General features: G+C 43.1%; 2 protein-coding genes across 4 annotated transcripts; one reads left to right on the plus strand and one right to left on the minus strand.

Annotated features, from left to right (window-relative positions):
* The first annotated feature begins 84 nt into the window (after positions 1-84).
* On the plus strand, positions 85-7,181 carry tbc1d20 (TBC1 domain family, member 20). 2 transcript variants are annotated; one of them, XM_056605771.1, is made up of 8 exons: positions 85-841; positions 1,072-1,257; positions 1,560-1,631; positions 1,916-2,102; positions 2,410-2,511; positions 2,780-2,921; positions 4,425-4,603; positions 5,032-7,181. In XM_056605771.1, exons 1-8 carry the CDS (start codon positions 793-795, stop codon positions 5,300-5,302), a joined length of 1,188 nt encoding a protein of 395 aa, XP_056461746.1. In that variant the 5' UTR covers positions 85-792; the 3' UTR covers positions 5,303-7,181. The 2 variants fall into 2 exon arrangements, with proteins under 2 accessions (XP_056461746.1, XP_056461745.1); XM_056605770.1 differs by having other exon boundaries at positions 86-841; positions 1,557-1,631; positions 5,032-7,179.
* Positions 6,822-12,869, minus strand: rbck1 (RanBP-type and C3HC4-type zinc finger containing 1). Of its 2 annotated transcripts, none has more exons than XM_056605769.1 (12): positions 12,637-12,869; positions 12,190-12,334; positions 11,954-12,050; positions 11,552-11,753; positions 11,000-11,103; positions 10,667-10,840; positions 10,064-10,224; positions 9,700-9,811; positions 9,258-9,437; positions 9,024-9,122; positions 8,647-8,790; positions 6,822-8,326 (listed from the first exon to the last, which is right to left on the minus strand). In XM_056605769.1, the coding sequence occupies exons 1-12, from the start codon at positions 12,668-12,670 to the stop codon at positions 8,246-8,248; spliced, it is 1,533 nt and encodes a 510-aa protein (XP_056461744.1). In that variant the 5' UTR covers positions 12,671-12,869; the 3' UTR covers positions 6,822-8,245. The 2 variants fall into 2 exon arrangements, with proteins under 2 accessions (XP_056461744.1, XP_056461743.1); XM_056605768.1 differs by having other exon boundaries at positions 6,823-8,326; positions 10,064-10,233.
* Positions 12,870-12,938: the final 69 nt, after the last annotated feature.

Raw genomic sequence — 12,938 nt, forward strand, 5'->3', positions numbered from 1 at the left:
AAAAAAAATTGTTTCCCTGATTCACACCTATCATACTCTTCCCTAATGTCACACGGGTTTCGATGAGACAGTAACGTCATCTTATTGCAATATGTGTGTTGTGTGATAGCAGGGAGCCTCAGCCCAGGGACCATGCTATGAACCCCGGGCGGTGTTGTGTGACTCAGGGATCACGCTATAAACCCCAGGGCGCGGTGTTGTGTGACTCAGAGACCACGCTATAAACACCGCGACGGTGTTATATGACTCAGGGACAACGATGAACCTCGGAGCGGTGTTGTGTGTTTATTAGTAACGTTGTTAGAGGAACCGCGGTGGACATGCCCCTTCCTCACGGCACCTCCCGTCCTCCGTTCGCTCGCGTCATCTCTAAGTCTCCGCTAGGTAACGGCTTCTGCACTGTCTGTGGAGACATGAATGTAAACATGTCAAGCCATTATCCCTTTAACGTGTGATGAAATGTTTTTTAATCGATAGTTGACAGGTGATTGTTTCGTCAGGTCTTGAATGTAGTTGTTACAATGAGGTTTGACTAGCGTTTCGTTAGCTGAACGGATAGCTCTCCGGCTAACAATAGTCCTAGCACGCTATCTCTAACGCTACATAGCCAACGTTAGCCTGTCAGACCATCAACAAATATTCTGAGCATATGAGGGCTGCCTGGCTAATTAGAAAGCTAACCCTTATTTGGCACATAAAACAGCCTAAATCAAGATTAGGCACGCATAAAACGATGCATAGGGAGTAGCAATTAGGTTAGCCTGCAGGAGTTTGTCAAGGAGTGACGAGAACATGAAGAGCTCAGTGAGTGTTTGCACTACCCCGTTGAATGGACGCCATGGTAAGTGTAATGGTTTAATTCGAAAATGAATTCTGTGTTCTTCGGTCTTTTCTGGCTGACTCGTAAATCAAGTAAATGTTAACTAGCACTCATGCTGCAGTTATGTCTCGTAGCTAACCAAAATGACTTGCTGTAATGATACACAAATCTACTTAAAACGAACCGCTTTCTATAGTTTATTTCATGCAAGTATTGTTGTGTGGCGTAACGTTATCCATTTGTGGCATCAGACCGGGACTCCAGACGCAATAGGAAGGTTGCGGACATCACAAATGCCCTGAGTGTTAGTCCGGTGGATGTAGCAGCCCTGAGGCGGATGGCCATCAGCGAGGGGGGACTACTAACAGATGAGATACGCTGTCAAGTATGGCCTCGGCTTCTCAACGTCCCCTCACACGTTCTTGAACAGGAACCAGGTAAACGTTTGCCGTAAAGCACATTCAGATGTGTTTCTCCTTGTAGTGGTGAATTAACATTGCCGGGATCTAGATTTACAAGGACACAGCACTATGTGTAGTACCTTCATAGTAACCTACTTTTAAGAGTAGCAGATCCAATCCTTCTGTCCATGATTTTGACAGTACATGCCCTAGTGTGCTCATCTTCAGCAGCTCCACACATCGACAAAGCACCCACACCCACGCATACACCATAATTCATGTATCTGTGTTATGTATGACTATTGAAAAACCTCTACTTTACAACTTGGACACAGTAGAGCGAGAAAACAACAAGGACTATAACCAGGTTCTGCTAGATGTCCAACGCTCACTACGGCGTTTCCCTCCTGGTGAGTAGAATCCGTAGCAGTCATTGTCCTTAACTGGGGAACTGGTCATCTCCTGGATAAAGAAATAGAAGTGGTGTTCATATATCTGTACTAATGAGTGTTTTGGTTTTTCTCACACTCACTCACTCACTCTCTCTTTTTATGTAGAGTCCCTTATCAGTCGTCATAATGATGTCATAAATACGTATCATTTTGTTTAAGTAACATTTGTTTGAATAAGATCAGTAAGTGTGACGATAGGAAAATGTGTCTCTAGAGCGGTCTGTTTCCCTGACCCCGTACAGGTATGCCGGATGAACAGAGGGAGGGTCTTCAGGAGGAGCTCATTGACATTATCCTCAGGGTTCTGAAAAATAACCCCCAGCTGCACTACTACCAGGGTTACCATGACATTGTCGTCACTTTCCTATTGGTCCTCGGCGAGCGGCTAGCAACTGCTCTGGTGGAGAAGCTCTCAACGCATCACCTCAGGTACCCGCCACATCCTGTCTTCCCTTGACACGGTTCAGATTTCACATGTATTTCTTTTTTCATTTTTCTTTTTTACCACTTCTTCAAAAATAAGTGACATCTACTTTTACCACTGGGTGCTCAACCTGCCAACTTTGGTGTTTGATGTCTTTGGATAAAATCATCTGAAGAACTTTTTATTATGAAGGACTGAGTGTTCATGTGAATTGATACCCAAATCACTTTGTGTTGCTGAGAGCCGGATTGACAATCAGCTGTTTTTTCGTATAAATGTTTAACCTGCTGAATAAACCTGTGTTTCTCTTAGGGACTTCATGGACCCAACTATGGACAACACCAAACACATTCTGAACTATTTGATGCCCATCATTGAGAGGGTCAACCCTGAGGTGCATGACTTCATGCAACAGTAAGCTCTTAGGTGAAGCGTATTCCCTAGAAAATACAGACATTGTTCTACAGTTAATCTGGTGTTTCAAATCATAACAGTTGGCATGTATTAGCACACCATGACCCTATGAATGCATTAGGCACTCTTTCGACTGTTATCACTTGGTTGCTTGCTAAATGTGGTTGGTAAGGCTGCTGAGCTAGGCCTAGTTCACAGAATCATATCGATCTGTTGATAAAGTGAGGAAATAATGTTCCTGTGTCATCAATCTGTGGTTGTATCTCAGGGCGGAGGTGGGCACCATATTTGCCCTCAGTTGGCTGATCACCTGGTTCGGTCACGTTCTGTCTGACTTCCGCCATGTGGTCCGGTTGTATGATTTCTTCTTGGCCTGCCATCCACTGATGCCTATCTACTTTGCTGCTGTGGTGAGTTTCAAGGCAGCTTTCTAGCCTCAACACCTGCTATAATAGTTTAACTATATCACTAAAATGTATGAATTTAATTGAATGAGTCCCACCGACTCTGTTCACACTCTGGAAAAATGTTATGTATATAAAGTGAATGCCTATGACCTCTCCAAGCTGTATTTAACCAATCTTGCTTATTGTTACTTTGACGTACATCTCTTGACTCTAATCCTGGCCAAATAAATCTGACCTAGCCTCGGTACACCATCCTAATCTTCATGATTGCATTTCTCAAAGAATGTCAGTCTGGTCTTGGCTGGCCAGTATTGATTTCCAATTATTACTTGGGCCTCCCCTCCCAAGCGCTGAATGATGCGAGCATTCAGCTTTTTTTTGGAAAAGGCTCTACGGGACTGAGGCCTTAATGATCTGATATGCAGAGAGAATCAGAATGTGAACTTGCGAGACAGGGTTGTCTTCAGCGTCTGACCCACTTCAGTATGCTGAACAGGTGCATCTGCATACTGCAGAAGACAGGAAAACCACAACTCTGCGGTGCTCAGCTCCGCTGTAAATGTATTAAAATAATGGGTAAGACAGAATATGATTGAATCCATTTATTTAGAAACGGAAGAGAAACTTGACGAACACATAAGATACAAATTACAAGTTTGTTGTAATTGTCTTTCCAATACATTGATTTATTTCCAGTGGCCCAGCTCAATATCAACTTTGCCATTTCAGCCTCGCCCTCTCTCTCTCTGACACATTGACCACAACAACAAACCCGACTGAAGAGCCCCTTCTCTCTCCCTGCACATTCTGAATGAAGACATGGTGATCATGTGTCGTAGAAGATTTTTTGTTTACTTTTTTCCCGTAAAGAGAAGAAAGCTGGCCAAATTCCTTTAATGGAATCAAGAGTTACAAAATAGTATTTAGGATGCAAGAAATGCCCCAAACTCTATGATTGAATAATCTGCAGCAAACGCTGCCCCCTTTGGCATTGAATGTTCTGGAGAGGATGAGAGAGAAGCTGTATACTGTATGTATCGTAAAGCTACCTTATTAGATGAAAAAGTTGGAGGAGGCGGTAGGCTGCTGTCTTATCAGCCCTCATGGTGTCTGTGTCTGTAATAGATGAGCCATACCGAAGAGAAAGTCACACAAGCTGGGATTTTTGGAAGGCCTTCTTTCAACTATCTTCGTAGATTTTAGTAACTCAAAGTCTTATCACAGTCTGAAAGCAATTACTCACTCCTGTAGCTAGGTGCATCCTGTTGCCTTGAATGCTATCAGCATTCCTTTATTATTATTATAAGGGCGCTACACACTGTAGAACTGTTGTCTAACATTGTGTGTTAAACTTATCCTAGTTCATGAATGACAACGCAGCAGACAGTGTTTCAACGTCCGTTGGTAAAGAACAACACAATGCTGCTAACTACAGAAATGTTGTCAGTCTTTGTAAATTATGTTTGTCGCAAATCATGTGTCTGTGTGTGTGTGTGTGTGCTTCAGATTGTGCTGTACAGAGAAGAGGAGGTTCTGGAGTGCGAGTGTGACATGGCCATGGTCCACCACCTTCTGTCCCAGATACCCCAGGACCTCCCGTACGAGACGCTCATCAGCCGTGCTGGGGACCTCTTTGTTCAGTTCCCACCCTCGGAGCTGGCCAGAGAGGCCGCCACCCAGGAGAGGTGGCTACTGTTCTGCTACTAACGGCCCATAGAAATGTTCAGCCTCCTTATGGAGGTTATGGGAAATAGAGTTGAATGAGTCAGCATCACTGCTAAGAGTCAAATCCAATGTGAATGATTGGAGTGCAATCATAGGGTAACAAAATTGGCTCAGATTTAGCTTTCTGCTCAGTTGGTGCTTGCCTCTGCCATACCCAAGGTCCTCCCAGAATTAGTTAGAAAAAGGAAGTTCAAGTTCTCCTTTGTGACGAAGCAGAATTAACTATCTATTATGGACTCGGGATATTGCTGCAAACCCAGGTTTGCAACAATATCCAGGTTGCTGCAGACCCAGGTTTGCAGCAATATCCCCAATCATCACCTGTGGCCTGAGTCGATCATCACACCTCTCTCTCTTCTGTCTCTGATGCTCTCTCTCTCTCTCACAGCACAGCCGCCTCTACCTTCACAGACTTTGGTCTGGCGTCCACTCAGCAGCGGCCCGACTCCGTGCTCCGTCGCCGCCGTCGGCAGAAACAAGCGGCGCTGGAGAGCTCCGGGGCGGCGGGGCCCAGCGCCGTGGCAGTGGCGGGGCCCTCTGTGGCACGGCGCTTCGTGCGGCTGGCCGTCATGGGCTTGACGGTGGCTCTGGGCGCGGCGGCCTTCGCCGTGGTGAACACAGCCCTGGAGTGGGCTCCCAAACTGGACCTGTTCCCTTGAGGGACCTTGCTCTCCCTATGTCCACAACCTTGCTTGATGAGCGGCCTCTTTATAGGCCGTTCACAAATTGACACTTTGATCGGCTCAGACTGCTGGCTCAGTGTCTGCCAACATAGAGCTCTTGGGGTCTCTCTACCTGTGTGGACATCTTCACCAGAAGAGTCCTGTCTCTCTAGGATCACGTTTTGACACAAGATTTAGTTATTCGGGGTTCGGACAGAGGCTAGCTACTACTGTATTGAAGAGACACACATTCAGATACAATAGAATCTTTATTTATTTTCTAATTTAATATATATTTGTAAATAATTGATTTGAGGTTGTGCCCGGAGAACTATGGTGAGCCAGAGAGGGAGATATGCTTGATTGTCACTTTATTTCTCGTTGCTGTCAATATAGACTACTGACTAGGCCTACATGATGATTATTGGGGGGAGTGTGACCGACTGAGACCAAATGAAGTGATGTAAAGAAAAAAAAAATATATAGAAATCTTCCTTAATGTTTTCTTAATTACACACTGTTTAGTATAGTATGTATTTTGCTCTTTGGGGGTAAAGCAGAATCTGCATAGGCTGCCATTATCTCATTGTAGCGCTAAAAGCTATCCATTATGACCTCCAGACTTTGGCAGGGTTGTTATTTGACTAGTTCACATTTAGATTGAAAGGCACTTGCCACCAAATTTCAGCAAAAGCATTTTAACATTACACCTCACTTTTTAGTCAAACATTTCATCAATCTGTCTGTTGGTTTTATTTTTGCAAATACACATTGTATAGTACATTCTCATGTTTAGCATTGCTTCATATTATGTAATAGTTGCCAAGATGCTCCAGAAAAACACAGAAAAATATGCAGAAAAAACAGACACTGTAATCTGACCTGATTTATGGTAGTTGTAAAACCTCCGTATTAGGATAAAATCTTTGCAAATTTTGTACAGAATGTATATTGAAGTCGGTTGGAAAACCACTTCCATCTGACAAATTTAAATTGGCTTGTTTAAGCTGTGCTCATGCAATTGAGGCCATCCTTTGCTTTTAACACCTTATTGGAAAGTATATTTAAGATATCACTTATGTTCATACTCTTGAAGACACTACACTCCACATATTTAGAATTGCTGAATGTATTCCGCTCAAATGTAATATGACCAACATTTGTAATCGATAAACCAATCATGGCTGTTCGACAACTAATTAGACTGTAGTTAATAAAGTAATTTGGGGTTTTAAAATATAATTATGTGCTATATCATAACTGTCCATTTTTCTTATTATAGGCAGTCTGTGAGGTTGGTTATTTTGGATATTTACTGAAATGAAGATGACCTGGAACACTCTTGAAGATGGCTGCCTCAAAGTAATCTAGTAGTGCTATATTGTAACTTCTAAAACATCCACATTTGATTTAAAATTTCTTCAATCCAAAAAAGTTATTAATTTGCCTTTTTTGTATACATTTTGATATAAATCAGTCAACTCACTCATTAAAAATTGTGCAATAAATTGTAATAAACTGCATTATGCATTGCTAACTGATTCACGGGCATTCTCATTTGCAGCTAATTCAACCGATTTCTATCTGAGGCTTTTGTATGAGCTGTCTAAAGGTGTGAGATGTGTTGTAGGCCTATTTATTGTATGCAAGGCAGCATTGGTCTCCCCTGGAAACCTCTGATACCTCCGTCTCTCCCTTTCCATATCTATTCCTAAATAAAGTCATATACTTCTGGGGTTGGCTGTAATGATGAATCTGAGTGGATAGGACTGACATGTTTATTTATATCAACAATACGATGTGATAATAGTTGCATAATTAAGCAATAGATCACGAGAGGCTGTGGTATGTGCTCATTATACCACTGTTGTCTATTTTTTGAATTGTATGTCTTCTAAAATGGACCTTGAGTCTAATAATAGAAGTTGATGATGATGATAGCACCAAGGTCTAGAGTTCCTGTACTTACCTCCAGATAATCAGTTGTGTAAAATACAGCCGATAACTTATCTTCCAGCTCGTCCAAACAAGAGCCAGGTCCCTTCACACAAATTGATGAATGGGGTGGCGGGAACAACCTGTTTATCACATTCACACCTACTGATTAAATAGGGGCCCTTTTTGCATATAGTGTATCTGCATTCATCTGAAGCAGGTACCAGCCCCAACACAGTAGAGGAGAATAGTGATAAAATAACCATCAAATAAATTTGAGATTCATCATGGTCATATAAAAGTTTATTTAACGTTGTGGGAATACATGTTTCCCAAAGAATTGAGATTTCCAGAGTGTCTTTCCACCCACGTATTACCCATTTATTTAGTCCACAAAAATGATAAGGAATCCAAAATCATAAATTACAGAATAATAGTAGTATATAAACAAAAGTACTAGTATAAAGACACCAGTCCCCAAATCCTTCATGATTGTCTACATTTCCAGTATGCACTTTTCCCCTTGTAATTCAGTATTTGGTCTGTTCTAGCATTTTGCGGTGACTACGACTGGATGCCTGGACTCTCATTATGGCTAACCGGCCGGCACCCGATCACAGATTTAAAATGTATTGCCTGTATGTATGCATGTATGTAGGTCAATTATGGCACACATTGCACTCCTGATCATCCCTGCATGATCATTAAGGGAGATTTTGCCCTCTTGGGAGCTAGGGTCAGGGAGTTGTCATAAATATATGCCCTGTTAAGCCCTTTGGGACTCTACCGGTGATTAAGGGCTATACAAATAAAATGTAATTACATTTTTACATTTCAGACAATGTAAATAGATAGAGGTCCTTGAATAATGACCTAGAGTGTGTGTGTGTGTGTGTGTGTGTGTGTGTGTGTGTGTGTGTGTGTGTGTGTGTGTGTGTGTGTGTGTGTGTGTGTGTGTGTGTGTGTGTGTGTGTGTGTGTGTGTGTGTGTACGGTAGGACTTGTCTCAGTGACAGTTTTGGCACTTGGGGTGGCAGAGCGCATTGTTGACACGACATTTACAGCCACCTGATACATCACCAGTACCCTGCAAACACACACAAAAAAAAAAGAGTTCAAAAACACAACATAACCAATGTGGTAATTTGGTAAGCATGGAAAAGTACAGGTTCGCGTTTGTGTGTGATGGGATTTGAGGAATGTGGAAATGTGGTAGTATTATTTAAAAAAAATCTCGGATTTAGCATATTTGCATGGGGGTTTAGATCTGTGGAATTTATTAGAAATCACAATGTGTCAAAACAATAGTAAAACTGTTTCCCAGTCTCAAATGACCGTGTGATGGTGCAAGGGTGTATGCATATTATCAAATGGGTTTGTGCTTATATGTGGAAGAGTGCATTTTACATTTGGGCCCCAGCGAGCCTGCTTCGTGACCCAGCAGATCTCTGTTTTACACATCAGGCAGCTGAGCCAATCACAGCCACTTTTCTTTTGTATGTTGACATCACATCCGGGACACTTCATGGCTTCTCCGCTCTTCAGCATTTGCTAGAAAGAGTGAAACAGTACCCCATACAGTACACCAAGTAAGTCGCATACTAAACTAGAGGTCATGATTATTCCATGGTTTAGTATCTCTCTTTCTGTCGCTCTCTCGGTCACCGCCAGGGGATACCAAAGCAATTTAATTCTAAACCATACTAAACAAACGTAGAAAAAAGATGAATACATTAATACATTGGGTTGGTGAATATGAATGTTATTTCTGAAACTCAAAGCACCTCTAACATTTCCTTGGTTTGCTTTGCAGCCAGGTCGTTTTCCGCCCGGAGAAGCAGGTCGTCCTGGTACTGCTTGCAGTTCATGTCCTTATGGATAGCCTGCAAGTGTACGTCATGTTTCGAATGCAGCTCTCCATCCACAAATCAAACACCTTAAGCACGAATGAATGAAACAAGTAATGGGACCACCAAGCCCCAACACCATGAGCGAAAGGGGACGGGCTGTGCGCTTGCCTTGCAGAGAATACAGTTGGTCTCCTTGCAGAGATCACAGGGGAACTCGTTGACCTCGTCCGCATACACACACCAGCCCTGACAGTTGGCCGTCTGGCAGTGGAAGCTGTCCTTCTGGCGGCTCTCGGCGATGCTCAGCCGCAGGTCCAGGAAGCGCTGGTGCTCTTCCTCGGTCAGGAGCTGTCGGTCCGGAGGAACAAGACGAAAGAGGGAAGGCGGTACAAGTTTGCACGAGTTGGAAATTGTATGCCTGCATCTGATGTCATTCTTTGTCATTTTAACAACAATTACAAAGGTTTCTTACACTTCAAAATTATCAATTGCTATTTTGATGATTGAAATACGATTGAATTGCAATATGTGGATGATGGAGGCTATGAGAAAGGTTTTGTTTCTGGGGGTGGTTTGATGGGCTTGTGGTCCCCTCTTGGCTTGCACTCACAGCTTTTATCTCTCTGTCTTGCAGCTTTTTGTCACAGTCGTATTGGTTGTCTGCAAAGGGACAGGAAACCTCTGCATCCTGGCTGTTCACTATGGTGCCTTTCAGACAGTCCCTGATATGAAAGACACACACACACACACACACGCAACATCAACATATGGTTGCATATATGACTTGATATGAACTGTGACCACCCATACCAGTTCATAAGATGTAGTAGTAGATAAATTAACGCTAAATACAATTGTCCTTAATTTACCTTACATTTAAGTTTATTTGTTTGTTATGCAATCAGTCCACAATGGGCCTTGCCTGACGTTTCAGATTTAACCCACAATCTATGTATTTTGAGATTCCTGCCGACCTGCAGAAGCTGTGCAGGCACTCTCTGAGTATGGCGCCCTCTCCTGGCAGCACGGGGCACATGCAGACTAAACATTCTAGCTCCTGGACGCATGGAACGATGCTCTGGTCGTCGGTCTGCAGCAGCTCAAGGAAGTTCCTCTCCCTCTGCACAGCCTCGGCCTGCAACACCTAGGCAGGAAGGCCAGACGGATGTACGAAGTATAGCACAATCTCCTGTGTGTGTGTCTGTGTCTGTCTCTGTGTATGTGTGTATGTCTGTCTCTGTGTATGTGTGTGTGTCTGTCTCTGTGTATGTGTGTGTGTCTGTGTGTCTGTCTCTGTGTATGTGTGTGTGTCTGTCTCTGTGTATGTGTGTGTGTCTGTCTCTGTGTATGTGTGTGTGTGTATATGTGTGTGTCTGTGTGTCTGTGTGTCTGTCTCTGTGTGTCTGTCTGTGTGTCTGTCTGGATGACTATCACATTCAATCTCTTTTCATAGGACAATCATAAAGGTCAAAAATGCTCCTGAAAATGTTAATCACCTGTCTAAAAATGCACCTAGGTAAAAGCTAAATGTGAAAGAAGTCCACCTTACTGCAATGAATTGTACTAACGTCCCTCACCTCAGTGTAAATCTGGTTGGCCTGTTCCTCCTGATGCATGCGCTGTATTTCCTCCTCGTCTGGCTTGTAGGTCTCAGGAACCTGGTAGCCCACAGGCCGCTCCTCAGTGCACATCTCACATCCCGGACGCGTCGGCTTGTTCACAAAGGTACATACCTTACAGGTCCAGCCCCGCTGCAAACACATACAGTATACAGTACACACACACACACACACACACACACACACACACACACACACACACGTGATTAAGTGTTTCGTCCGCTAACATTAACCGTGACTAGTTTATGAATATGGATATTATGAATGTATGACAAAAGGTTTTGTTCTGACCTTGGGAACAACGGCGGGTTTGGGGGGCACTTTGGGGCGCACTATGGGAGGAGGAGCTCCCGCCTGTAGCCCCCTGGGCATGAGAATGACCGTCTCCGCGATCCCTTCAACACAATCATTCAATGGGTTTATTAGAAAGATCATTTGTGGTCAGGTACAATCACTTCACACCTGTTGCCCGCACAAAATACCTGTAAGGATGACAGGAAAACTATCAATGTTTAAGTTTTTAATGAAATAACAGAACAAAAGGGATCGTCGAGTGGCTTCCAGCCTCCCACTGAGACACGAAGACAAAATGAGATGGCACATGGAGCGTTCACTTCCGTAACATGACGCAAGTTCAAGTAAAACCGGTAATAGGCGGAGGACTAAAACATAGGAATGGGAAGATTGTGCAGATGCTACATGGGTAGGGGTATACTTTTACTTTGCTGAATATTAAGCTATAAATAATCCACTTGCTACACAGCCCTACAATTACCGCGCAGAATGGTATTTTGAATCAATAAGCACATCGTATTATATCGTAAGGGTTAGAAGGAAACCCACTATCAAGGAGCTGCTGCTCTTCCTCGCGCTGCTGCAGGTGTCTGGTCAGTGGGGCCCCGGCATGGTCGGAGCGGATGAACAGGAAGGCCTGGTCGCCACTTTTGCGGATGCCATGGCTATACAGCGTCTCGCCGTCGCCCGCCAGACGCTTGCCGATGACCCAGCGCTGCAGTGTCGCATTGAAGCCGTGGTCCTGACTGAACTGTGAGTGGGAAAATATATGCAGAGTGAGCGCCAGTTGATTGAAATGACGATGAGGATTTAAAATAGACTTTGAACTGATTGAATCAGTTGTTTTGTAATGTATGTAAAATACCGTTTCGATTGATAATACTGACAAAGTGATTTAGCATGCGCTAAGCTCTACATGAATTGTTTGTTGCCATGCCAACTTGGTGTTACCTTGTCCTTTAGCTCTGCTATGGTCATGTTTGTGGAGACTTCAACACTCACAGGGATGCCCATTTCTGACTGGCCATCCTCAACTCCGACCTTTAACCTTAGAAGGGAGAGTAGTAAATGTAGAATCCATTGATAAACATAAGGTAACATATAAACACAAAACATGTAGAGTGTATAATAAGTTTTGATTCATGTTGGGATTTTATTCTGGTTCCACCAGAGCTTGACAAACGGACTTGATGGAGTCACTTGGGTAGGCTCGATTGTCGACGTTGACTTTCACAGCGACTGCGAGTTCTGACAACATTTGAGAAAGTCTGGCTGCCTCTTCTTTCTCGCCGCTACTGATTGCCTCCCCCAAGGCGTTGGCCAGCTCCTCAACTGCAAATAAAGTTGTACTTATTAGAGTAACCTAATCGTTTTTTGTTTTTTCCTTTAATATATATATTTTTATTATTATATGGTTATAATCATATATCCATAGGCCTATGGTTACGCTCCCCTGTTGATGTACCCTTCCCTTTCGTTTTCAAACACACAATTCTAATAGGTCTAATATGAATAGGTCTAATACTCTCAAATTCTTGCAGGTCTAATATTGAATGCAAGGCAAAACAATGAAATATTTAATCTCACAAAAATACTAAACAGTCAAAATAGAAACGTTGACTCATTAACGTTACCTTCTTTCAAATTGAGAGACGATTCCGACGTCATTTTCAAACTGTGTAGACTATGGCGATAAAACCCAAACTTTAAAGAAGACAACTTTTATGCCAGCATTCAGAAGGTCTAAAGGAGTCTGCAGCCCACTCAAAATTAGGTCTTAACTAAAAATTAAGACCTGTGTATTCCAAGACGAGCTCAATATTTTCTCTGAATTGTTTTAAGGGAAAGCGAAACCGAACCGACTCCAGGAAGTTCATAATGTATTTAAAGGGACCACGCAAAGTTTTACCACTTGTACCACGTGCTTTCTAAATTA

This window comes from Gadus chalcogrammus, chromosome 13 (assembly GCF_026213295.1).
Source record: "Gadus chalcogrammus isolate NIFS_2021 chromosome 13, NIFS_Gcha_1.0, whole genome shotgun sequence".
Classification (NCBI taxonomy): Eukaryota; Metazoa; Chordata; class Actinopteri; order Gadiformes; family Gadidae; genus Gadus; species Gadus chalcogrammus.

What these genes read in the sequence shown, in the direction of transcription:
- tbc1d20 (XM_056605770.1), top strand. Translation starts at nt 793, where the DNA reads ATGAAGAGCTCAGTGAGTGTTTGCACTACCCCGTTGAATGGACGCCAT. An exon ending in CCCGTTGAATGGACGCCATG is followed by an intron (nt 842 to 1,071) that starts GTAAGTGTAATG and finishes TTGTGGCATCAG; the next exon opens with ACCGGGACTCCAGACGCAAT. An exon ending in CGTTCTTGAACAGGAACCAG is followed by an intron (nt 1,258 to 1,556) that starts GTAAACGTTTGC and finishes ACTTGGACACAG; the next exon opens with TAGAGCGAGAAAACAACAAG.
- rbck1 (XM_056605768.1), bottom strand. Translation starts at nt 12,670, where the DNA reads ATGACGTCGGAATCGTCTCTCAATTTGAAAGAAG. An exon ending in TACCCAAGTGACTCCATCAA is followed by an intron (nt 12,051 to 12,189) that starts GTCCGTTTGTCA and finishes CTCCCTTCTAAG; the next exon opens with GTTAAAGGTCGGAGTTGAGG. An exon ending in TAGCAGAGCTAAAGGACAAG is followed by an intron (nt 11,754 to 11,953) that starts GTAACACCAAGT and finishes TCCCACTCACAG; the next exon opens with TTCAGTCAGGACCACGGCTT.